Here is a 26,646-nt window from a genome sequence, read left to right as displayed (position 1 = left end):
CCGCAAACTTTGTTACCCTACACTCGGTCCCCTCCTCCAGGTCGTCTATGTATATGGTAAATAGTTGAGGCCCCAGCACCAGTCCCTGTGGGATCAGAATGCTCCGTTTCAGTGCAGCCTTGGAGGCAGTCAGTACACAGCCTTGGAAGGGGAGGTGGTGCCTTATTCAGAGTAGACAACACCCACACTAAAATGTCATCATTGTGCGTCCTTCCTTTGAACAGTTGCCAGTGTGAATGTGGGAGAGAGGATGTTCAGTAAAGAGAGGGGATTTCAGGCACAGAAATTGACATGAAACCAACAAGCAGGAGCTGACGTTTGGGAATCACCCTGAACCATATCGAGCTTGCATTAATGGGGAGGGTGCAAATGTACATTTATTTATTAATTATAAATTGACGGCTTGGTCCCGCTCACTTGGTCTTTCCGCCCGTCATGTCCAAGTCAGCGCGGAACCAGCGCGCCCCCCGCACCGACAAGCGCCCCTATCTGATCAAGATGCCCCGGGTTGTGCTCTTGCTCTCGGCTTCCTTCGCCCTGGCCGTCTTGTACATGTTCTGGGGGCTTCATCTCACAGCCCAGCAGCCAGGGGAACCACAGGAGGACTGGCTCCGCCGGAAGGTACGTGGCTCCCACAGAGAGATTGCAACATGAAACTGTAACAAAGTAATTCTACAACTGTCACAAGTTAACTCGCTCCTTTAATTAATATCGCTATGGATTCAATTCTAACTTTAAACTCTAATCTAAAGAGCTTTTTAAAAATCTGATTTCGCTGATATCAATTCAGATTATACTTTTTTTTAAAGAATTGGCACAATTCTGTTGTAACAGATGTTGTGGTTCCTTCTGTAAGTGAAATAGCGCCGTCCCAAATTCTCATAGAATCCCGAGAGTGCAGAAGAGGCCATTCGGCCCAACTAGTACTGTACTAACTCTCCCAAAGGCCATTTTACCTTATCCCCGTAACCCCACACATTTGCCCCACTAATCCTCCCCCCTTAACCCGCACATTTTACACTAAGGGGCAATTTAGCATGGCCAATCCACCTAACCTGCACATCTTTGGACACTAAGGGGCAATTTAGCATGGCCAATCCACCTAATCTGCGCATCTTTGGACACTAAGGGGCAATTTAGCCTGGCCAATCCACCTAACCTGCACATCTTTGGACACTAAGGGGCAATTTAGCATGGCCAATCCCCCTAACCTACACATCTTTTGACACTAAGAGGCACTTTAGCATGGCCAATCCCCCTAACCTACACATCTTTTGACACTAAGAGGCACTTTAGCATGGCCAATCCCCCTAACCTACACATCTTTTGACACTAAGAGGCACTTTAGCATAGCCAATCCACCTAACCCACACATCTTTGGCGTGTGGGAGGAAACTGGAGCACCCGGAGGAAACCCACGCAGACATGAAGAGGACGTGCAAACTCCACACAGACAGTGACCCAAGCCGGGAATCAAACCCAGGTCCTTGGCGCTGCGAGGCAGCAGTGTTAGCCACTGTGCCACCCGAATCGTAACTTGTACTTTGGTGGAAGGATGGGTGAAGATTGAGATAAGGGTGCGACAGGTTTGAGGGGTTGAATGGCCAACGCAGAGGGTCCTGGGTGTCAATGAGTTGTAACTGCTGCCTCGGCAAAGCAGCCAGCGTAATCAAGGACCCCACGCACCCCGGACATTCTCTCTCCCATCGGGAAAAAGATACAAAAGTCTGAGGTCACGTACCAACCGACTCAGGAACAGCTTCTTCCCTGCTGCTGTCAGACTTTTGAATGGACCTACCTCGCATTAAGTTGATCTTTATACCCTAGCTATGACTGTAACACTACATTCTGCACTCTCTCCTTTCCTTCTCTATGAACAGTATGTTTTGTCTGTATAGCGCGCAAGAAACAATACTTTTCACTATGTTAATACATGTGACAATAATAAATCAAATCAAAACCTCTCAAGTCAGTATAACCATTTAAAATAAAAACCGAATGGTGTACCAGGTTTTAATGATAAGAGAGCTGTAAATGTTGAGGTCCACTCGCGAATCTTTCTGAAACTTTAGGAATAACCAGAAATTAATTGAAGACTTGAATTTATTTCATATAATCCTAGAATCCCGACAGTGCAGAAGGAGGCCATTCGGCCCATCGAGTCTGCACCAACCACAATCCCACCCAGGCCCTATTCCCGTAATCCCATGTATTTAGCCTGATAATCATCCTAACGCTAAGTAGAAATTAACATGGCTAATCCACCTAACCTGCACATCCTTGGACACTAAGGGGCAATTTAGCATGGCCAATCCACCTAACCCGCACATCTTTGGACACTAAGGGGCAATTTAGCATGGTCAATCCACCTAACCTGCACATCTTTGGACACTAAGGGGCAATTTATCATCGCCAATCCACCTAACCTGCACATCTTTGGACACTCGGGGGCAATTTAGCATGGCCAATCCACCTAACCTGTACATCTTTCGACATTAAGGGGCAATTTAGCATAGCCAATCCACCTAACCCGCACATCTTTGGACTGTGGGAGGAAACCGGAGCACCCGGAGGAAACCCCCCGCGGACACGGGGAGAAGGTGCAAACTCCACACAGACAGTGACCCGAGGCTGGAATTGAACCCGGGTCCCTGGCGCTGTGAGGCAGCAGTGCTAACCACTGCACCACCGTGCTTCAGGACTTCCCAGAAGTGATTTACAACCAAAGAAGTGCCTCTTGTAAGTTCAGGCAGTGTTGTAACATAGGGAACCTTGCCAACTGGTGTGACTATAGCTGACCTGTCCAGTTCTGAGTGACACACTTGAAACAGGATATCGGGACAGTCAATCAGACAGTCGGGGCACAGAGTGTAACAATGCTGTCTGATATGAAAGTATGAGCCTGTACTTGTGAGTGTCTTAGCTTCTTTTTGATTTGATTTTATTTATTATTGTCACATGTATTGGGATACAGTGAAAAGTATTGTTTCTTGCGCGCTATACCGTTCGTAGAGTACATAGGAGAGAAGGAAAGGAGGGGGTGCAGAATGTAGTGTTACAGTCATAGCTAGGGTGTAGAGAAAGATCATTTTAATATATGATAGGGCCATTCAAAAATCTGATGGCAGCAGGGAAGAAGCTGTTCTTGAGTCTGTTGGTACTTGATTGTGGTTGACTCTTAACTGCCCCTCTGAGATGGCCAAGCGAGACACAGTTAAAGGGGCAATTAGGGACGAGCAACAAATGCTGGCCTTGCCAGGGATGCCCATGTCAGATGGAAAAAAAACCACTCACAGTCTTGTGTTAGTTGGTACATGTTTTCAGACTTTTGTATTTTTTTCCCGATGGAAGAAGGTGGAAGAGAGAATGTCCGGGGTGCCTGGGGTCCTTGATTATGCTGGCTACTTTGCCGAGGCAGCGGGAAGTGTAGACAGAGTCAATGGATGGGAGGCTGGTTTGCGTGATGGATTGGGCTACATTCATGACCCTTTGTAGCTTCTTGCGATCTTGGGCAGAGCAGGAGCCAATCCATCACACAAACCAGCCTCCCATCCATTGACTCTGTCTACACTTCCCTCTGCCTCAGCAAAGCAGCCAGCATAATCAAGGACCCCAGGCACTCTGGACATTCTTGCGGTCTTGGGCAGAGCAGGAGCCATACCAAGCTGTGATACAACCAGAAAGGATACTTTCTATGGTGCGTCAGTAAAAGTTGGTCAGAGTCGTAGCGGACATGCCAAATTTCCTTAGCCTCCTGAGAAAGTTGGTGGGCTTTCTTAACTATAGCATCAGCGTGGAGGGACCAGGACAGGTTGTTGATACCTGGATGGGGGCTGGGACTTGTACTGGGCTTGGGGCTGGCTGGATCTGATTGGATGGCCCGACAGAAAGTCAGCCTGGGCTCAATGGGTCAAACGGTCTTTGTTTTTCCAACTCTGACCTTATTTGTATGCGTCTTTAAAAAAAAATTTTCACCTCTTCACCATGCCTCCCTTCAGCTGTGTGGACCCCAGGATCTGGAATTGCCTCCCCAAAACCGGTTAAAAGCCCAATCCCTTTGTCCCGCTGCATGCCTGGACATCTCCGTACGCGGCTCAGTGTTAAGTTTTGTCTGATAACTCTCCCATGAAGTGCCTTGGGACTTTGCAATGGTAAAGGTGCTACATAAATGCAAGTTGTAATCTCCGCTTCCTGTGTTTGGATTAAATGAAAACTAAGTTCTCCGAGTGTAATTTTCTTTTTTTTTAAAAAACAGTTCGACCACAAACCAAAGAGTGTCATGTCAAGTCAGGTGAGACGCCTCACCTCACTCATCGATTTCCAACGCTTATGGAATGTTTTCTTGGTGCCAATGTTGATCGAGCGATATCCGGGGTCAAAGGGCATCGAGTTTGTCCGGGAGGTGCGTTTGCTGCTGAAATATTTCTCTTTTTTTTGTTGTTAATGTTTCGGAATCGGAATTTTCACAGGGTCTCCCAAAAGAGACGACAGTTGGGTCTCGAGTCAAGTGGAGGTGAGAGGAGTTGCTACCATTTTCCCTTACCGCTGTATCATGTTCCACTCTTAACTGAGATAGCACAACAATGCACTGACAGACACTGTTGTGTATGTTTTCATATGTTAGGGGCTATACAAGCGTAAGTTGTTGTATGATTCAGGCTAAACCAGTAAATTGAATTTACGGTCAGGAATAAAATTATACAGAAGCAAACAAAATTATTACCATGGATAAACATAAGAGATACAGGTCTTGGTAATGTTGCTGTTTCCGCCTTTAAAGAGAAACCAATAAGGCAGTGACGGAGTTTACCCCCTGCTCTGCTAACCAGCCTAATGCGCAGGTTTCTTAAGGAAATAAGAAAAGAAAGTGCTGGAAAAGCTCCGCAGGGATGGCAGTACCTGAGGAGGAAGAATCAGAGTTAACGTTTTGAGTCGTTTCTTCAGAACATGTTTGTTCTGTGAGCAATGAACGTAGAAAGACCATGTGAGAACATCCCACCCATTGGGGAGGTGATGGTGCTGTGTTAATTCCTTAAACTCAGCTCGTGTTCTGGGGACCCGGGTTCGAATCCCACCACGGCAGATGGTGAAATTTAAATTCAAATTAAAACATCTGGAATTAAAAATCTACTGATCATTATCGGAAAAACTCATTTGGTTCACTGATGTCCTTTGGGGAAGGAAATCCGCTGTCCTTACCTGGTCTGGCCTACATGTGACTCCAGAACTGTTGATTGTCAGAAAAACCCATCTGATTCACCAATGTCCCTTTAGGGAAGGAAATCTGCCGTCCTTACCTGGTCTGGCCTACATGTGACTCCAGAGCCACAGCAATGTTAGAAACAAAGAAACTAGAAGCAGGAGTAGGCCATTCATCTTGATCATGGTTGATCATCAAATTCAATATCCTGATTCTTCCCCCCCCCCATATCCCTTTAGCCCCAAGAGCTATATCTAATTTCTTCTCGAAATCAGACAACGTTTTGGCTTCAACTACTTTCTGTGGGAGTGAATTCCACACATTCACCACCCTCTGGGGGAAGAGAGTTCTCCTCACCTAGAGGGCATATGTTTAAGGTGAGAGGGGAGAGATACAAAAGTGTCCAGAGGGTCAATTGTTTCACTCAGAGGGTGGTGAGTGTCTGGGACAAGCTGCCAGAGGAAGTAGTAGAGGCGGGTACAATTTTGTCTTTTAAAAAGCTTTTAGACATGGGTAAGATGGGTATAGAGGGATATGGGCCAAATGTGGGCAATTGGGACTACCTTAGAGATTTAAACAAAGGACAGCATGGACAAGTTAGGCCGAAGGGCCTGTTTCCATGCTGTGAACCTCTATGACTCTATGACCTCAGTCCTAAAAGATCACCCCCCACTGCCCCCCCCTCCCGGTTGACTCTCAACTGCCCTCCAAGGGCAAATAGGGATGGGTAATAAATGCTGGACTGACAGCCATACCCAGGTCCCACGAATGAGTGAATCAGTGAATGAATGTTGGGGATATTTGGTAATTTTTATGCACTGTCTCTAAGTTTGGCGAATTGAAAGATGTTCTCTTGCAGCCAATCAGTGAAGGAGGAGGTTAGAAGTCAACCTTTCCTCAATTACAAGTCAAGGCGCTGGAGTGTGGCGACTCGGGGATTTTCACAGTAACTTCATTGCAGTGTTAATGTCAGCCCACTTGTGACACTAATAAATAAACTGAACTGAACTGACATTGCAGCAAGGAAGTCAAGGTTAGATTCTCCCCGGAAATGGGTGCGACTGGTGACTTCTGTAGTTTCTGGAAGTCCAAAAGCATCAGCAGGGAAGCTGGAAAAACATCCCCTACAGTCGCTAAGTAAAGTCTATTTATTCGTCAAAAGTGAGTCAGTGTCTGTGTGAAGTTTGTGCCTTTTTTAAGTTTAAATTTATTTATTAGCGTCACAAGTAAGGCTTACATTAACACTGCAATGAAGTTACTGTGAAGTTCCCCCAGTCGTCACACTCTGGTGCCTGTTCAGGTCAATGCACCCTAACCAGCACGTCTTTCAGAATGTGGGAGGAAACCGGAGCACCCGGAGGAAAGCCACGCAGACACGGGGAGAATGTGCAAACTCCACGCAGACAGTGACCCAAGCCGGGAATCAAACCCGAGTCCCTGGAGCTGTGATGCAGCAGTGCTAACCACTGTGCCACCTTCTCCCCGTGTCTGCGTGGGTTTCCTCCGGGTGCTCCGGTTTCCTCCCACACTCCAAAGATGTGCAGGTTAGGTGGATTGGCCATGCTAAATTGCCCCTTAGTGTCCAAAGATGTGCAGGTTAGGTGGATTGGCCATGCTAAATTGCCCCTTAGTGTCCAAAGATGTGCAGGTTAGGTGGATTGGCCATGCTAAATTGCCCCTTAGTGTCCAAAGATGTGCAGGTTAGGTGGATTGGCCATGCGAAATTGCCCCTTAGTGTCCAAAGATGTGCAGGTGAGGTGGATTGGCCATGCTAAGTTGTCCCTTAGTGTCCAAAGATGTGCAGGTTAGGTGGATTGGACATGCTAAATTGCCCATTAATTTCCAAAGATGTGCAGGTTAGGTGGATTGGCCATGCTAAATTGCCCATTAATTTCCAAAGATGTGTAGTTTTGGTGGGATTAACCATGATAAATGTGTGGGGTTATGAGGATAGGGCAAGGTAAGAAACTCTGTCAGAGAGAGTTGGTGGAAACTGGATGGGCCGAGTGGCCTCTTCTGCACTGTAGGGATTCTAAGATGAAGATGATGTCAATGACACCATGAAGGCTATGGTAAAGATGACATTGCAATGTACAGCCCCAAACTCCACAAGCCACTACCAGTGTCAGTAAGTGTGTCTTTACGTGGTTCGAGTTGGCGTAACGGAAATGTTGTGTTTATCTCTCCCTCAGCACATCAAGGGGCAGGTCAGCTCATTGCTCGCCCAGTGGACGGTGGAACTGGACACATTTGAGGACAGCACTCCCCACGGCCCCCGGGTGTTCTCCAACATCGTGGCCACACTCGACCCCTCTGCCAGGCGTCGCCTGGTCCTGGCCTGTCACTATGACTCCAAGTACTTCCCGCACGATGACCGCGGGCGGGTCTACGTGGGCGCCACTGACTCGGCTGTGCCATGTTCTATGATGCTGGAGTTGGCACGCTCGCTGGACAAGGAGCTGGGCAAACTCAAGGACAAGGTAAAAACTCTCAGCCAGGGAAGAGGAACGTTGGAACTGGAGGCCTTTTTTTTTAGATGTTTATTAATTTACAGGACATGGGCAAGGCCAGCATTTATTGCCCATCCTTAATTGCCCTTGAGAAGGTGGCGGTCAGCTTGCACCCATCCAGACAAACACCAGAATGCCAAATTTCAAACCATCTCAACAATTTATATTCCAGGAGAAAAGAGTGCTGATTGATTGCCGAGCCCATAAGACATAGGAGCAGAATGAGGCCACTCGGCCCATCGTGTCTGCTCCGCCATTCAATCATGGCTGATATTTTTCTCATCCCCATTCTCCTGCCTTTTCCCCATAACCCCTGATCCCCTTATTAATCAAGAAGCTATCTATCTCTGTCTGAAAGACACTCAATGACCTGGCCTCCACAATCTTCTGCGGCAAAGAGTTCCACAGATTCACCACTCTCTGGCTGAAGAAATTCCTCCTCATCTCTGTTTTAAAGGATCGTCCCTTAAGCCTGAGGTTGTGCCCTCTGGTTCTAGTTTTTCCTACTAGCGGAAACATCCTCTCCACGTCCACTCTATCCAGACCTCGCAGTATCCTGTAAGTTTCAATAAGATCCCCCCCTCATCCTTCTAAACTCCAACGAGTACAGACCCAGAGTCCTCAACCGTTCCTCATACAACAAGCTCTTCATTCCAGGGATCATTCTTGTGAACCTCCTCTGGACCCTTTCCAAGGCCGGCACATCCTTCCTTAGATACGGGGCCCAAAACTGCTCACAATACTCCAAATGGGGTCTGACCAGAGCCTTATACAGCCTCAGAAGTACATCCCTGCTCTTGTATTCTAGCCCTCTCGACATGAATGCTAACATTGCATTTGCCTTCCTAACTGCCGACTGAACCTGCACTCTAACCTTAAGAGGATCTTGAACAATGACTTCCAAGTCCCTTTGTGTTTCTGATTTCCTCTGCATTTTCCCATTTAGAAAATAGCCTCTGCCTCCATTCCTCCTTCCAAAGTGTATAACCTCACACTTTTCCACATTGTATTCCATCTGCCACTTCTTTGTCCACTCTCCCAACCTGTCCAAGTCCTTCTGCAGCCCCCCTGCTTCCTCAATACTACCTGTCCCTCTACATATCAAGTTGAAACATTGCCACAGGGTGCTACAGGGGAGGTGGTGGGCTAATGGTATTGTGACTGGACTATTAATCCAGAGACCCAGGGTCAGGCTCTGGGAGACCTGGGTTCGAATCCCACCACGGCAGATGGTGGAATTTGAATTCAGTAAAAAAAATTTGGAATTAAGAATCTACTGATGACCATGTATGGTTCGGTTTGGAATCTTCAAAGCTAGGGTAAGAACATAAGAACATAAGAAATAGGAGCAGGAGTAGGCCATCTTGCCCCTCGAGCCTGCCCCGCCATTCAACAAGATCATGGCTGATCTGAAGCGAATCAGTTCCACTTACCCGCCTGCTCCCCATATCCCTTAATTCCCTTACTGATCAGGAATCTATCTACCTGTGATTTAAACATATTCAACGAGGTAGCCTCCACCACTTCAATGGGCAGAGAATTCCAGAGATTCACTACCCTCTGAGAGAAGAAGTTCCTCCTCAACTCTGTTCTGAACTGGCCCCCACTTATTTTGAGGCTGTGCCCTCTAGTTCTGGTTTCCCTTCTAAGTGGAAAGAATCTCTCCACCTCTACCCTATCCAGCCCCTTCATTATCTTATATGTCTCTATAAGATCACCCCTCATCCTTCTAAACTCCAACGAGTACAGACCCAATCTGTTCAATCTCTCCTCATAAGCTACACCCCTCATCTCCGGTATCAACCTGGTGAACCTTCTCTGCACTCCCTCCAAGGCCAATATATCCTTTCGCAAATAAGGGGACCAAAACGGCACACAGTATTCCAGCTGCGGCCTCACCATAAGCATGAGATGTTTCACCTGAGGTATGATTCAAGTGACCCACTCGGGAGCCTTTATTAAACAAAGTTTATTTAAGAATATGGTTAACATGTATAATAAGAAAATTAGTGAGAACTTTTATCAATTACAAACAAAGAACAAACAATCATGATAATGTGTAACCCTTAATGAGTATATATAATATATATATTCAATTTCAGAGGCAGCACAGTGGTTGGCACTGCTGCCTCACAGCGCCAGGGACCCGGGTTCAATTCCGGCCTCGGGTGACTGCCTGTGTGGAGTTTGCACATTCTCCCCATGTCTGCGTGGGTTTCCTCCGAGTGCTCCAGTTTCCTCCTGCAGTCCAAAGGTGTGCAGGTTAGGTTGATTGGCCATGCTAAATTGCCCCTTAGTTTCACATTCCCAAATAAGGAGACCAAAACGGGACACAATACTCCAGATGTGTCCTCACCCTGCTCCAGATGTGTCCTCACCCTGCTGCAGATGTGGCCTCACCAACATTATACAACTGCAACCACACTTCTCTGGTTCACTAATGTCCCTTTAGGGAAGGAAATCTGCTGTCCTTACCTGGTCTGGCCTTTTTAAAAAATTCATTCGTGGGACATGGGCGTCGCTGGTTGGGCCAGCATTTATTGCCCATCCCTAGTTGCCTTTGAGAAGGTGGTGGTGAGCTGCCTTCTTGAATCGCTGCAGTCCATGTTTCGTGGGTTGACCCACAATGCCGTTAGGGAGGGAATTCCAGGATTTTGACCCAGTGACTGCGAAGGAACGGCCGATATATTTCCAAGTCAGGATGGTGAGTGGCTCGGAGGGGAACTTGCAGGTGGGGGTGTTCCCCATGTATCTGCTGCCCTTGTCCTTCTAGATGGAAGTGGTGGTGGGTTTGGAAGGTGCTGCCTAAGGATCTTTGGTGAGTTGCTGCAGTGCATCTTGTAGATGGTACACACTGCTGCTACTGAGCGTCGGTGGTGGAGGGAGTGGATGTTTGTAGATGAGGTGTCAATAAAGCGGCTGCATTGCCCTGGATGGTGTTGAGCTTCTTGCGTGTTGTTGGGAGCTGCACCCATCCAGGCAAGTGGGGAGTATTCCATCACACTCCTGACTTGTGCCTTGTAGATGGTGGACAGGCTTTGGGGAGTTATTGGGGAGCCTATATGTGACTCCAGATCCACAGCAATGTGGTTGACTCTTAAATGCCCTCAGGGATGGGCAATAAATACTAGCCCAGCCAGCGAGGCCCACACCCCATGAACAAATATTTTAAAAAGTTCCCCAGTAATTCAAAAATGTCGCAAGGCTTGAACAGATTCCTCTTGTTTGCAGAGGATGGCTCCCTGTGTATGAATGTGTCTCACTTCCGGTGAATGAATCCCATTACCGGCCGGGAATGATTTATCTTGGTAGTTAGTGTAACCGTTAGCACACTCAGGACTGTTCAGTGAGTGCTGCCCAATCGTAGGAATCGCATCTAACAGTTGACGTTTTGTTTTGGGTTTAGCATCGGTGTTTCATTGCGAGAGGTTTCGAGTACAGGAGCAGGGATGTGTTGTTGCAATTATACAGGGCCTTGGTGAGGCCACACCTAGAGTATTGTGTGCAGTTTTGGTCTCCTTTTCTGAGAAAGGATGTTCTTGCTCTCGAGGGAGTGCAGCGAAGGTTTACCAGGCTAATTCCAGGGATGGCGGGACTGATGTATGAGGAGAGATTGACTCGGTTAGGATTGATTTTGCTGGAGTTCAGGCGAATGGGGGGGGGGGATCTCAGAGATTTATAAAATTCTAACAGGACTAGACAGGGTAGATGCAGGGAGGATGTCCCCGATGGTGGGGGGAGTCCAGAACCAGGGGTAACAGTCTGAGGATTCGGGGTAGACCATTTAGGATGGAGGTGAGGAGACATTTCTTCACCCAAAGAGTGGTGAGCCTGTGGAATTCATTGTTAGAACGTAACCGGTGACAACGTTGTATTGGATGTAATGTGACCAATGGTAACAAGATGTAAGGGTCAGCTGACCCAGTAAACCATGGCACCAATGACAGAATGATGTCATAGTTAGCTGAGTCACTATAAATAAGAACCTGTGTAGAATTGTAGGGAGCTTGGAGTGGCCCAGGGCGAGGCCCCAAGTTTGGAGTAATGAAGTTTCTTTGTTAAACCCTTTCTTTGATTTATAAGTTGGAGTGAGTTTTGTTATATTTTTATTGTCTGCATTTGAAGAGTTCCTTCCGAAGCAACATTCATTACCACAGGAAGGAGTTGATGCCAAAACATTGAATGTATTCAAGAGGCGGCTGGATATAGCACTTGGGGCGAATGGGATCAAAGGTTATGGGGAGAAAGCAGGATGAGGCTATTGAGTTGGACGATCAGCCATGATCGTGATGAATGGCGGAGCAGGCTCGAAGGGCCGAATGGCCTCCAACTGCTCCTATCTTTTTTTCTATAATGAACAGGTTTGAGTTAGAGTCATAGAGGTTTACAGCATGGAAACAGGCCCTTCGGCCCAACTTGTCCATGCCGCCCTTTTAATTTAAACCCCTAAGCTAGTCCCAATTGCTCATATCCCTCTGTACCCATCTTACCCATGTAACTGTGTAAACGCTTTTTAAAAGACAAAATTGTACCCGCCTCTACTACTGCCTCTGGCAGCTCGTTCCAGACACTCACCACCCGCCGTGTGGAAAAAATTGCCCCTCTGGACCCTTTTGTTTCTCTCCCCTCTCACCTTAAACCTATGCCCTCTGGTTTTAGAATCCCCTACCTTTGGGAAAAGATATTGACTATCTAGCTGATCTGTGCCCCTCATTATTTTATAGACCTCCATAACCCCTCAGCCTTCTACGCTCCAGAGAAAAAAGTCCCAGTCTGTCCAGCCTCTCCTTATAACTCAAACCATCAAGTCCCGGTAGCATCCTAGTAAATCTCTTCTGCACTCTTTCTAATTTAATAGTATCCTTTCTATAATAGGGTGACCAGAATTGCGCACAGTATTCCAAGTGTGGCCTTACCAATGTCTTGTACAACTTCAACAAGACGTCCCAATTCCTGTATTCAATGTTCTGACCGATGAAACCAAGCATGTCGAATGCCTTCTTCACCACTCTGTCCACCTGTGACTCCACTTTCAAGGAGCTATGAACCCGTACCCGAGATCTCTTTGTTCTGTAACTCTCCCCAACACCCTACCATTAACTGAGATGTTGATTCAGGTTGGTGTAAACCTTGGGGAACATCCATATTTATCTTTGGAACGCTGCCTTAGGATCTTTCACGCCCAACTCCAGGGGGTTTAAGGCTTCAATTGAAAGTCCACAGACCCGCAGCACTGCAATGGGAATCTCCGCCCATGCGGCTGGGACCTGGAGTATGTCTTCAACACATGCCTTCTGAGCTCGAGAGACGAGAGTGCTATTCACCGATCGGCTTTTCCCTTCTTCTTGTGCAGAGACTGGACCTCACACTCCAGATGCTGTTCCTCGATGGGGAGGAGGCGCTAGTTAAATGGAGCCCCTCGGACTCTCTGTACGGCTCCCGCCACTTGGCCGAGCGCATGGCTAGAACCAAGCACCCTGGGAACGCTGCGAGCACCACGCTGATCGACTCGATGGTGAGTTTTCATTTATTGAGGGGCAAGGGGGGGAGGGTGTTGTGGTTGGCTGGCTGTCCTTGAGATGATGGAGGGGTGCACCCACAGTGCTGTTAGAGAGGGAGTTCCAGGACCCGTCAACAGTGAAGGAACGGCCAATATATTTCCAAGTCAGGATGGTGAGTGGCTCGGAGGACTTGATGGTATTCCTATGTCTTTGGAACAGCACCAAGGGAGCTTTATTCTGTAGCTAACCCCGTGCTGCCCCTGTCCTGGGAGTGTTTGATGGGGACAGTGTAGAGGGAGCTTTACTCTGTATCTAACCCCATGCTGTACCTGTCCTGGGAGTGTTTGATGGGGGACAGTGTAGAGGGAGCTTTACTCTGTATCTAACCCCGTGCTGTACCTGTCCTGGGAGTGTTTGATGGGGGAACAGTGTAGAGGGAGCTTTACTCTGTATCTAACCCCGTACTGTACCTGTCCTGGGAGTGTTTGATGGGGACAGTATACAGGGATCTTTACTCTGTATCTAACCCTGTGCTGCACCTGTCCTAGGTAGTGTTTGATGGGGACAGTGTAGAGAGAGCTTTACTCTGTATCTAACCCCATGCTGCACCTGTCTTGGGGAGCGTTTGATGGGGGACAGTGTAGAGGGAGCTTTGCTCTGTATCTAACTCCGTGCTGTATCTGTCCTGGCAGTGTTTGATGGGGGACAGTGTAGAGGCAGCTTTAGTCTGTATCTAACTCCGTGCTGTACCTGTCCTGGGAGTGTCTGATGGGGACAGTGTAGAGGGAGCTTTACTCTGTATCTAACCCCGTGCTGTATCTGTCCTGGGAGTGTTTGATGGGGACCGTATAGAGGGAGCTTTACTCTGTATCTAACCCCGTGCTGTACCTGTCCTGGGAGTGTTTGAGTGTTAGTGAACTGTGTATCTTCAGTGTGGGGATGGATGTTGTTGCCTGGAAACCTTGGGATCCCTTGATAAATAATCCATCTATTTTAGGACATGTTTGTGCTCCTGGACCTTCTTGGTGTGGCCAAGCCAGTCTTCCTGAATCACTTCAAGGATACAGCTCGTTGGTACAACCGGCTGGTTGGAATCGGTAAGAAGCCTTTAACCTGGGTGGCAAGACGCGTGGCAATTTGTCCTGCGAACCTTCTCCCATCCCCTAGGTGGTGCAGACACCGGGAGGGATCCCAGAGGATGATGTGTTTTCTCCAAACACCTTCCAATCATTCCAGTTTAATGAGAGAAACAAGGACAGGAGCCAACCCTTAATTTATCCAACAATATCGCACTCTTTCTCGCCCTTGTGATGGGGAAATTTGAAGGTGGCCAATTGTGTCTTAACTTGGACAATTCAGAACCCACAACGCAAATATCTCTGTGCAAAGACTTAACAAATTAATTTTAGAAACAAAACACAGAACAAACAATAACATACGACCGACCGGAGACTCTCAAAGGGTTAAGTAGGTCTGAGAATGGAGCGATCGAACCACTCCCAAAAGATCTCACGTACATAGTCAAATACAGCGCGGTGGCACAGTGGTTAGCACTGCTGCCTCACGGCACAAGAGACCCGGGTTCGATTCCTGGCTTGGGTCACTGTCTGTGTGGAGTTTGCACATTCTCCCTGTGTCTGTGTGGGTTTCCTCCGGGTGCTCCGGTTTCCTCCCACAGTCTGAAAGATGTGCGGGTTAGGTGGATTGGCCATGCTAAATTCTCCCTCAGTTTGATTTGATTTATTATTGTCACATGTATTAACATACAGTGAAAAGTATTGTTTCTTGTGCTGTACAAAGCATACCGTTCATAGAGAAGGAAAGGAGAGAGTGCAGAATGTAGTGTTACAGTCATAGCTAGGGTGTAGAGAAAGATCAATTTAATGCGAGGCAGGTCCATTCAAAAGTCTGACGGCAGCAGGGAAGAAGCTGTTCTTGAGTCGGTTGGTCCGTGACCTCAGACTTTTGTATATTTTTCCCGACGGAAGAAGGTGGAAGAGAGAATGTCCGGGGTGCGTGGGGTCCTTGATTATGCTGGCTGCTTTTCCGAGGCAGCGGGAAGTGTAGACAGAGTCAATGGATGGGAGGCTGGTTTGCGTGATGGATTCGGCTACATTCACGACCTTTTGTAGTTTCTTGCGGTTTTGGGCAGAGCAGGAGCCCATACCAAGCTGTGATACAACCAGAAAGAATGCTTTCTATGGTGCATCTGTAAAAGTTGGTGAGAGTCGTAGCAGACATGCCAAATTTCCTTAGTCTTCTGAGAAAGTAGAGGCGTTGGTGGGCTTTCTTAACTATAGTGTCGGCATGGGGGGGAGCAGGACAGGTTGTTGGTGATCTGGACACCTAAAAACATGAAGCTCTCGACCCTTTCTACTTCATCCCCGTTGATGTAGACAGGAGCATGTTCTCCTTTACGCTTCCTGAAGTCGATGACAATCTCCTTCATTTTGTTGACATTGAGGGAGAGATTATTGTTGCTGCACCAGTTCACCAGATTCTCAATCTCATTCCTGTACTCTGTCTCGTCATTGTTTGAGATCCGACCCACTACGGTGGTGACATCAGCAGACTTGAAAATCAGTGCACCCGAACAGGCGCCGGAGTGTAGCGACTAGGGTAACTTCACTGCAGTGTTAATGTAAGCCTTACTTGTGACACTAATGGTCTACTGCTTCTGGTTGTGTGCGCGTGTGCATAAACTCACGTTAGTCTCTCTCTCTCTCTCTCTTCCCCCTACCTCAGAGAAGAGGCTTCACAAGCTGGGCCTGTTGCAAATGCATCCTCTGGAGGTGACATACTTCAACGGAGACACCTACTACGGCCCCATCGAGGATGACCACGTTCCTTTTCTGAGGAAAGGTAAAGCGGGATACGGTGGGATGAAGATCGGGGGGGAGCGATTCGCATCGACCTCTGGCTGGAAGTTGTGGGTGGGGGAGTCTGGGACAATCCCATAAATCCACTGGTTGTGTGGATCCAATCGCTTGTGTGGTTGTGTTGTCATTCCACCTTTCTCCAGGTGGCGGTGCTGTTTGTACAATTTCTCATCTGTTGTAGCGCTGCACCCCCTCCGCTGGCGGGAGAGCGGAATTACACCGTGACATGTTTACATAGGCGCTTCCCATTATCAATATGGTTATGGAAATTGGTTGAAAGATTTGATAAGTGCACGCGATATATTTTTAATCGCACAGATAGAGAGCTGCCCTGAGAACAGTTTTCCCGTTTTGTGACGTCTCCCCTGTTTGGCCCACAGGGGTCCCGATCCTGCACCTGATTTCCACCCCTTTTCCCCACGTCTGGCACACCATGGAGGACACGGCGGAGAATTTGCACCCCCCCACCATCGAGAACCTCTGCAAGATTCTGAGCGTGTTCCTCGCAGAGTACCTGGGGTTGTGACAGCGGGCGAGGCAGTGGGCGCGAGGCGGTGTGAGCGACGCCACGGGGCTCGCGATGGACATGCGAGCCGGCCTGGGGAAAGCGATAACCCCGCACTCGAAGGGGAAGGTTTCAGCCAAACCCAATACTTGACGACGGTGTGAAGATTCTCCGAATGGTGATCAGGATTCCTCGATCTGTCTATGGTCACTACTGGTGATGGTGCTGTGTGAGTGTGAGTGCGTGTGTCTTGTGTCGATGGTTGTGTTAACCATTTCCACTCCCTCTTAGTGTGTCTGTTACTCGAAATCTCTGTCCATCTCTCTCACACTGTCTCACTTTGTGTACTGTCTCTCTCTCTCTCTCTCTCCCCCCCCTCTCTCTCCCCCCCCTCTCTCTCCCCCCCCCTCTCTCTCCCCCCCCTCTCTCTCCCCCCCCTCTCTCTCTCTCCCCCCCTCTCTCTCTCCCCTCCCTCTCTCTCTCCCTCCCTCTCTCTCTCCCCCCATCTCTCACTCCCCCCCTCTCTCTCTCCCCCCCTCTCTCTCTCCCCTCCCTCTCTCTCTCCCCCTCTCTCTCTCCCCCCTCTCTCTCTCCCCCTCTCTCTCTCTCCCCCCTCTCTCTCACCCCCTCTCTTCTCCCCCTCTCTCTCTCCCCCCCCTTCTCTCTCCCCCCCTCTCTCTCTCCCCTCTCTCTCTCTCTCTCTCACTCTCCCCTTCTCTCTCTCTCTCCCCTTTCTCTCTCTCTCTCTCTCTCTCTCCCTCTCTCTCTCTCCCCCTCTCTCTCTCTCCCCCTCTCTCTCTCCCCTCTCTCTCCCCCCTCTCTCTCTCCCCCCCTCTCTCTCTCCCCCTCTCTCTCTCTCTCTCACTCTCCCCTCTCTCTCCCTCTCTCTCCCTCTCTCTCTCCCTCTCTCTCCCCTTCTCTCTCTCTCCCCTTCTCTCTCCCTCTCTCTCTCTCCCTCTCTCTCTCTCTCCTCTCTCTCTCTCTCACTCTCCCCCTCTCTCTCTCTCTCTCTCTCCCCCTCTCTCTCTCTTTCTCTCTCCCTCTCTCTCTCCTCTCCTCTCCTCCTCTCTCTCCCCTTCTCTCTCCCTCTCTCTCTCTCTCCTCTCTCTCTCTCTCTCTCACTCTCCCCTCTCTCCCCCCTCTCTCTCTCTTTCTCTCTTCCCCCTCCCCACCTCATGAACGGTCCTTCCAGCTCTTGCCACGTTTGTTCCCCCCGCCCCTATCGGCCGTGTGCCAGTGTTGTTCTGTTGGTATCTCTGAGTCCCCAGGCTGAGGCCCCGCTCCAGGACTGAGCACAGAGCTCGGGGCTGCGGTGCTGAGGGAGTGCCGCACTGTCAGAGATGCCGTCTCTTGGTGGGACATTAAAGCGAGTGTTCGAGTGGGCGTGAGCGGCTCCCACGGGGACTAATTTCGGAAACAGAGCAGGGGAGGTTCTCGCCAGTGCTCTGACTCACCTCTCCAACCAACAGAAATAAAACCGGATTACCCGCTCGTTATCACATTGTGTATGGGATCTTCCTGTGCACAAATCGGGACTGCCGTGTTTCCTACACTTACAACAGTGAGCGCGGTTCGTAAAGTACCTCATTGGCTGTAAGGTGCGTTCAGATGCAGGATAGCCCCGGGGTACGTTATACAAATGTGAGTCTCTACGCTGGAGTGTGGCGACTAGGGGAATTTCACAGTAACTTCATTGCAGCGTTAATGTAAGCCTACTGGTGACTAATAAACTTCAATTCACTCTGCTCGCCAACCCGATCACTGCTCACTGTCTCCCAAAACCCAATTTTAAAAATTATTTTCATTCATGGGACACGGGCGTCGCCGGCTGGGCCCAGCATTTATTGCCCATTCCTAGTTGTCCGAGGGCAGTTGAGAGTCAACCCCATTGCTGTGGCTCTGGAGTCACATGTAGGCCGAACATAGGATTTTGGTGGCACGGTGGTTAGCGCTGCTGCCTCACAGCGCCAGAGACCCGGGTTCGATCCCCAGCTTGGGTCACTGTCTGTGCGGAGTCTGCACATTCTCCTCATATCTGCGTGGGTTTCCTCCGGGTGCTCCGGTTTCCTCCCACAGTCCAAAGACGTGCTGGTTAGGGTGCATTGACCCGAGCAGGCGCCGGAGTGTGGCAACTAAGGGATTTTCACAGTAACTTCATTGCAGTGTTAATGTAAGCCTTACCTGTGACTAATAAATAAACTTTAAATTGTTTTATGGCACAGGAACTAGGAGCGAGAGGAGGCAGTTCAGCCCTTCCAGCTCACTCTGCTATCCTATATGATCATGGCTGATCTCCAACTCATCCTGACTCCACTTCCCTGCCTTTTCCCCATAGCCCCTTTATCCCGTTTTTGATCATCTGTCTCTTTCTTGAATCCATTGATTCTGCATCCACTGCACGCTGGGGCAGTGAGTTCCATAGAGTCACAACCCTCTGTGAGAAGTAGCTGCTCCTTATCTCTGTCTTGAACCTCCCCCCTCTCACTCAACAACTATGGCCTCTGGTCCTAGACTGTTCTAGAAGGGGCAACATGAGGTTAACATTTACTTTCTCGATCCAGTTGATTATATATCTCAATCAAATCCCCCCTCGTTCTGCACTCCAGCGAGTACAAGCCCAAGCTACTCAACCGGGCCTCATACGACAGCTCCTTCAGACCAAGAATCAATCTGGTGAACCTCTTCTGAACCGTCTCCAGTGCCACCACATCCCCCCCCCCCCTCAAAGAAGGTGACCAAAACTGAACACAATACTCCAAGTGTGGCCTCACCAATGCCTTATACAATTGTAACAACACTTCTATACGCCAGACCCTTTGCAATAAATGCCAAGATTCCATCTGCCTTCCTTATAACATTCTGAACCTGCGTACCCACTTTCTGAGACTCATGCACAAGGACACCCAGATCCCTCTGTACAGACGCCTTTTCACAGAATCCCTACAGGGGGCCATTCAGCCCATCGAGCCTGGACCGACAACAATCCCACCCCAGGCCCTATCTCTGTGACCCCACGTATTTACCCTGTTAATCCCCCTGACACTAAGGGACAATTTAGCACGGCCAATCCACCTTAAGTTTATTTTTTAGTGTCACAAGTAAGCTTACATTAACACTGCAATGAAGTTACTGTGAAAATCCCCTAGTCGCCACACTCCGGCGCCTGTTCGGGTAACACTGAGGGAGAATTTAGCATGGCCAATGCACCCCTAACCAGCACGTCTTTCGGACTGTGGGGGGAAACCGGAGCACCCGGAGGAAACCCACGCAGACACGGGGAGAACGTGCAGACTCCATACAGATAGTGACCCGAGCTGGGAATCGAACCCGGGTCCGTGGCGCTGTGAGGCAGCAGTGCTAACCCACTGTGCCACCGTGATGCCCCTTTTGAATCTGTTTTTCATCTTCTGAAGTGGGAGATCCCTTATTTTTAAATGAGCTGGAAGGATGTGGGAACAGGGCCTGTAAAATGTTAGTAGAGTGATTTGCTTGCGAGAACCGAAACACTGACCAAAGCCTTGTTGGACCAAGCGGCCTAGTTGGGAGGTCTGTGTGCGTTGACATTTGCAGGTGAGGTTCTCTCTTTACTGCTAGTCCAGCACTGTCCACTGGAGGGCGATGGTGTTCCAAAGGTGCAGCAGCAACTGCACTGGTGATGTTTGCAGGGTCCGTAATCCGGATTTCACGAGTCGTGGGTTCAAATCCCACCCTGGGGAGATTGAGAATGAAATCTGCTAATTAAAATATCAATTTTTTAAAAAGAAGTTGGACTGTTGTCACCACAACCGCCTCACTGATGTGCTTTGCAACAACAACCTTCATTACGTAGCACCTTTGACACAAGCGAACATTCACGGAGGGATATAAGGAAGGAATACAAAATTGATACCAGGTCGCGCAAGGGACGGTGGAGCAGTGACCCAAATGCTATTCCCAAAAGTGGTAGAATTGTAAGGGATGGCCTCGGGAGAGCTTTGGGGAGGGAATTCCAGAAGGAGCCCAGGGTGGAGCGATTAAAAGCGGGAAACACTCGAGGCCGGGATTGGAGGAGCACAGAGATTGCAGAGGGTTGTGGGGGCTGGAGGAGGTTACACAGGGATCAGGAGGAGCGAGGTCATGGCGGGAATTGAAAACAAGGTTGAGAGTTTTTAAAAAGTCAAGGCATTGCAGGCTTGGGGCCACTGCAAGTGAGCACGGCGGCACAGTGGTTAGCACCACTGCCTCACAGCACCAGGGACCCGGGTTCAAATCCCGGCTTGGGTCACTGACTGTGTGGAGTTTGCACATTCCCTCCGTGTCTGTGTGGGTTTCCTCCGGGTGGTCCGGTTTCCTCCCACAGTCCAAAGATGTGCAGGTTAGGTGGATTGGCCATGCTAAATTGCCCCTTAGTGTTTAAAGATGTGCAGGTTAGGTGGATTGGCCATGCTAAATTGCCCCTTAGTGTCCAAAGATGTGCAGGTTAGGTGGATTGGCCATGCTAAATTGCCCCTTAGTGTCCAAAGATGCACAGGTTAGGTGGTTTGGCCAAGCTAAATTGCCCCTCAGTGTCCAAAGATCTGCATGTTAGGCGGATTGGCCATGCTAAATTGCCCCTTAGTGTTTAAAGATGTGCAGGTTAGGTGGATTGGCCATGCTAAATTGCCCCTTAGTGTCCAAAGATGTGCAGGTTAGGTGGATTGGCCATGCTAAATTGCCCCTTAGTGTCCAAAGATGTGTAGGCTAGGTGGATTGGCCATGCTAAATTGCCCCTTAGTGTCAGGAGGATTAATAGGGTAGGGTTATGGAGATAGGGCTTTGCTGGGATTATGGTTGGTGCAGGCCTGATGGGCTGAATGGCCTCCTGCACTGTACTGATTCAATGTGGTTGACTAACGTCCCTCAGATGAAGCCTGGCACATCATTTGATTCCAAAGATTTGCAGTCCTCTTAAGAGAAAAACATCTCTGCTCATCTCCATTTTAAGTGGGAGACCCCTTATTTAAAAATAGATAAATGTGGGGAACTGGGCGTGTAAAATGTTATTAGAATCATTTGCCGGCGAGAGGCTAAATGCTGACCAAAGGCTGGTTGGACCAAACAGCCTACCTATGCGTGCAACATCAAAGGTGAAGCTCTCTTCACTGCTAGCCCAGCACTGTCCACTGGAGGGCAACGGTGTTCCAAAGTAAAGGCCGTGCCCACATCCCCAGAGCGAACTTGCTGAGAGTCTCGAAGGATCGTAGCCACAGGGAAAGCAGTTACATAGAACATAGAACAGTAGAGCACAGAACAGGCCCTTCGGCCCACGATGTTGTGCTGAGCTTTATCTGAAACCAAGATCAAGCTACCCCACTCCCTATCATCCTGGTGTGCTCCATGTGCCTATCCAATAACCGCTTAAATGTTCCTAAAGTGTCTGACTCCACTATCACTGCAGGCAGTCCATTCCACACCCCAACCACTCTCTGCGTAAAGAACCTACCTCTGATATCCTTCCTGTATCTCCCACCACGAACCCTATAGTTATGCCCCCTTGTAATAGCTCCATCCACCCGAGGAAATAGTCTTTGAACGTTCACTCTATCTATCCCCTTCATCATTTTATAAACCTCTATTAAGTCTCCCCTCAGCCTCCTCCGCTCCAGAGAGAACAGCCCTAGCTCCCTCAACCTTTCCTCATAAGACCCACCCTCCAAACCAGGCAGCATCCTGGTAAATCTCCTCTGCACTCTTTCCAGCGCTTCCACATCCTTCTTATAGTGAGGTGACCAGAACTGCACACAATATTCCAAATGTGGTCTCACCAAGGTCCTGTACAGTTGCAGCATGACCCCACGGCTCTTAAACTCCAACCCCCTGTTAATAAAAGCTAACACACTATCGGCCTTCTTCGCAGCTCTATCTACTTGAGTGGCAACCTTTAGAGATCTGTGGATATGAACCCCAAGATCAGTTACGGGGCAGTTAAAGCCCTAGCCCTAACTCCCCACGTCCCACGACACAAACACAGAACGCTGCTGCCCATTAAGCCTGACCCCTTATCCTGCGTAAGCAGGCGCCAGATGTTGCCAACATTAACACCAGGGCTGAGAGGCACTTGGGAGCTTTGGACGAAGGGAACTGGACCCCAGCAACACAACTGTCTTTACCCATCCGCGTCCCACTCTCACCAGGACAAATGCAAGAATGATGAGTTTCAAATGCTCTGAACAATTTGTACTACACGAGAAAAGGGGTGGTGACTGGTCCAAGATTTGATCATTTAAATTTAATTTGATATTTCTAATTTCATTCTGTAATTTAAATGTAATTTGGTAATTTAAATTTAATTTGATATTTTTAATTTTGTTCAGTAATTGTAATTTGGTCATTTAAATTTGATATTTTAAATTTCATTCAGTAATTTAAATTTAATTTGGTGATTTAAATTTAATTTGATATTTTTAATTTCGTTCACTAATTTACATTTAATTTGGTCATTTAAATTACATTTGATATTTTTAATTTGGTTCAGTAATTTAAATTTAATTTGGTCATTTAATTTTAATTTGATATTTTTAATTTCAGTAATTTAAATTCAATTTGGTAATTTAAATTTGATATCTTTAATTTCATTCAGTAATTTAATTTTCATTTGGTAATTTAAATTTAATTTGGTAATTTAAATTTAATTTGATATTTTTTATTTCATTCAGTAATTTTCATTTAGTTTGGTCATTTAAATTACATTTGATATTTTTAGTTTGATTCAGTAATTTAAATTTAATTTGGTAATTTAATTTTAATTTGATATTTTTAAATTCAGTAATTTAAATTCAATTTGATAATTTAAATTTGATATCTTTAATTTCATTCAGTAATTTAAATTTAATTTGGTAATTTAAATTTCATTTGGTAATTTAAATTTAATTTGATGTTAATTTCATTCAATAAGTTTAATTTAATGTGGTCTTTTAAATTTCATTCGATATTTTAATTTCATTTCGTAATTTAATTAACGCCATTTTTTAAAAAATTACCCATAAGGATAGGGAGCGTACAGTTCTCCATGACAACTCCCTAGGCTGATCAGAGTCGATTCATCAGCCAATCCTGTAGTGTAAATTGTGACTGTTTGAAATTTGTTTTTCTGGTCTTTGTCCTGATGAGTGCCAGAGGAAAAACTTCCGCAGCATGCCTCTCTTTTCAGCACCCATCTACAGACTCAAACTGCATTTGTGTGAGGAGGTGATCCTGGGATAAATAAATAAATAAAAAGGGATATAATATCATGCCGGCAGTAATTGGTGCAAAAGGGCTGTCTTTGAACAATGCGGGGGGGGGGGGGGGGGGGCACTCCTCTAACCTCTAACCTCTCATCCATTCCCAGTAAACCTGTGACCACTCCCGTGTGAGTAAATCCCCTGAATTTGAGTCAACAGACGCTCATACCCATTGGGAAATAAACTTAAACTGTCCCGACCTTATTGAATGCAAGGATTCTCACAGCCTGAGGACAAGGCAAGGAGATTTCCAACCCCAGGCTAGGTTGTACTTTTAAAACATAAAAATCTTAACCCCCCCTCCCCCTCCCCCTCCCCACAATACTTTAGCCATTATCTTCATTGGTAGACACCTGGTTACTAACCCTTCCAGCTGTTTAGTGATCTCCCAGTTTTGAAAAAAATGTAGAAGGGTTGAGCCATTTCACTGCCCAAGTGGAATAAAGACCCCAATAAACCCAGGGTGGTGGTGGTGGAGGAGCGGGAGGACAGAGCGCTAACACGGGGGGGGGGGGGGGGGGGGGGGGGGCGAGGGGGGGCTCCAGAGCTGTGAGTGTGTTTGTAATTTTAAAAAACAATACGTAGGCTGGAATTCTCTGACCTCGCCCGGCTGCTGGGATTCTCCAGTCCCGCTGCTATGAACGGAGATCTGAGTGTCAAATTCTCCATCCAAAAGAGAAAACGCTGGAAAATCTCAGCAGGTCTGGCAGCACCTGTGAGGGGAGGAAAGAGAAATTCCACCCCGCATGTAACCTCCGGGATCACAGGTACTGCCAGGATATACAGCTTTGACAAAGGGTCACCTGGACTCGAAACGTCGGCTCGTTCCTCCCCTTACAGATGCTGCCAGACCTGCTGAGATTTTCCAGCCTTTTCTCTTTTGGTTTCAGATTCCAGCATCCGCAGTAATTTGCTTTTATTTTGTCAAATTCTCCGATCTCGCTGGCAACAGCGGAGGGAGCGAACGAGATCGGAGAATCCCAGCCCATAATTCATGGGATTCCAGTCTGCTTCACCGTCCCTTTTGGGAATGGCAGACAATAAAATCGATCGGCCCACCCTTCAGGGACCCTGAGCAGAACTTTATGAAGCATCCTTCAGACACAGGAGCACTCCCACAGATTCATTACAACTCCGAATATATCCATCACCCGCCTTGCGTTGTTGCAATGGGGCGAAATAAACCTCAAAACCACAGGCCTTCACAGAAAAAGAACACTTAACTCCATGAGATTATTTGATGTGCAATTAAAATTGAACAATAACATATTTTTCTGCTAAATGTTGCTTGGGTATTTGAACCATTGAAAGCTTAGAAAATATAGAATGAAATTAAAAATATGAACTGATCTTAAAAATATCAAATGGAATTAAAATGTCAAATGCAAATAAAAGTATCAAATGAAATTGAAAATATCGAATGGAATTTAAATTATCAAATTTAAAATATCAAACGAAATTAAAAATATCAAATGGAATTTAAATTATTGAATTAAATTAAAAATATCAAATGAAATTAAAAATATCAAATGGAATTAAAATGTCAAATGTAAGTAAAAATATCAAATGAAATTTAAAATATTGAATGGAATTTAAATTATTGAATTAAATTTAAAATATCAAATGAAATTAAAACTATCAAATGAAAGTAAAAATATTGAATGAAATTTAAATGACCACATTTAATTAAAATTACTGAATGAAATTAAAAATATCAGATGTAATTTAAATTACCAAATGAAATTAAAATTACTGAATGAAATTAAAAATATCAAATGAAATTTTAATTACCAAAGGAAATTGAAACTATCAAACAAAAGTAAAAATAATGAATGAAATTTAAATGAAGAAATTAAATAAATCACATTGAATGAAATTAAATATATCGAATGAAATTTAAATTACTGAATGAAATTTAAATTAAATTACAATACCAGATAAAATGAAAAATATTGAATGAAGGTAAAAGTATCAAATGAAGTTAAAATTATTGAATTATATTAAAAATATTGAATGAGATTAAAATTACCAAAGCAAATTAAAAATATCAAATGAAATTTAAATTCTCAAATGAAAATTTAAATTATCAAATGAAATAAAAAATAAAAAATGTAAGTAAAAAAACAATTGAAATTTAAATTATCGAATGAAAAGTTTTAATTTGCAAATAACTTCAAATTAGTAAATGAAATTGAAAACATGAAATGAAAGTAAAAATTTCAAATGGAATTTAAATTAGCAAATGAAATTATAAATATGGAATGAAAGTAAAAACATTGAATGGACTTAAACTAGGATGACTTTAAAATCAAACCAGACAAATTTATTAAAAACTAATGTCTCGGTAAAGTGTTTTAAAATAGATATTAAGCCGCTATTTAAATTAAATCTAGAAGATAAACTGTATTGAATAGAAGCAGAAAAAAGAACTGGCCACAATATCCATTATTTTCTGCTGGATGAATATGTGTCCAATGTTGGAATAGAATGGAAAGTGTTCTCAGCTATAACTTTCTTTATTGGTGCAACCTTATAATCTTCAACATATCCCCCCACCTTATAACTGAGTGAAGCCAGACAGAGGTGAGTCTAAACTGTCCAACATTTTGCCCTTAAGCAGAACAACAAGGCGGGATTTCAGGTGGGTATGTTTCCAGGGTGAAATAGACACCAACATCTGGTTGCAAGAAAAATATGTCCCAGAAAGAGAAAAAAAATGTGAAATGTGAAATTATGAAATTTCCCTTGACGTTTGGGTAGAGTTTGTTTCAAAACAGAGAGGTGCTGGGTGCTCACTCAAACAGCAAGCC

At 46.5% G+C, this 26,646-nt stretch overlaps 1 protein-coding gene across 1 annotated transcript; it reads left to right on the top strand.

The window, feature by feature from the left end:
• The first annotated feature begins 228 nt into the window (after positions 1-228).
• Positions 229-16,966, top strand: LOC144511425 (glutaminyl-peptide cyclotransferase-like). Its single transcript, XM_078241771.1, has 7 exons — positions 229-621; positions 4,256-4,402; positions 7,393-7,680; positions 13,064-13,225; positions 14,209-14,308; positions 15,957-16,073; positions 16,471-16,966. The coding sequence occupies exons 1-7, from the start codon at positions 436-438 to the stop codon at positions 16,614-16,616; spliced, it is 1,146 nt and encodes a 381-aa protein (XP_078097897.1). The 5' UTR covers positions 229-435; the 3' UTR covers positions 16,617-16,966.
• The last annotated feature ends 9,680 nt before the right edge of the window (positions 16,967-26,646 follow it).

This window comes from Mustelus asterias, chromosome 24, assembly GCF_964213995.1.
Source record: "Mustelus asterias chromosome 24, sMusAst1.hap1.1, whole genome shotgun sequence".
In the NCBI taxonomy this organism is placed as follows: Eukaryota; Metazoa; Chordata; class Chondrichthyes; order Carcharhiniformes; family Triakidae; genus Mustelus; species Mustelus asterias.
Note: the sequence above shows the minus strand (reverse complement) of the source record. Positions and strands in the feature narration are given on the sequence as shown.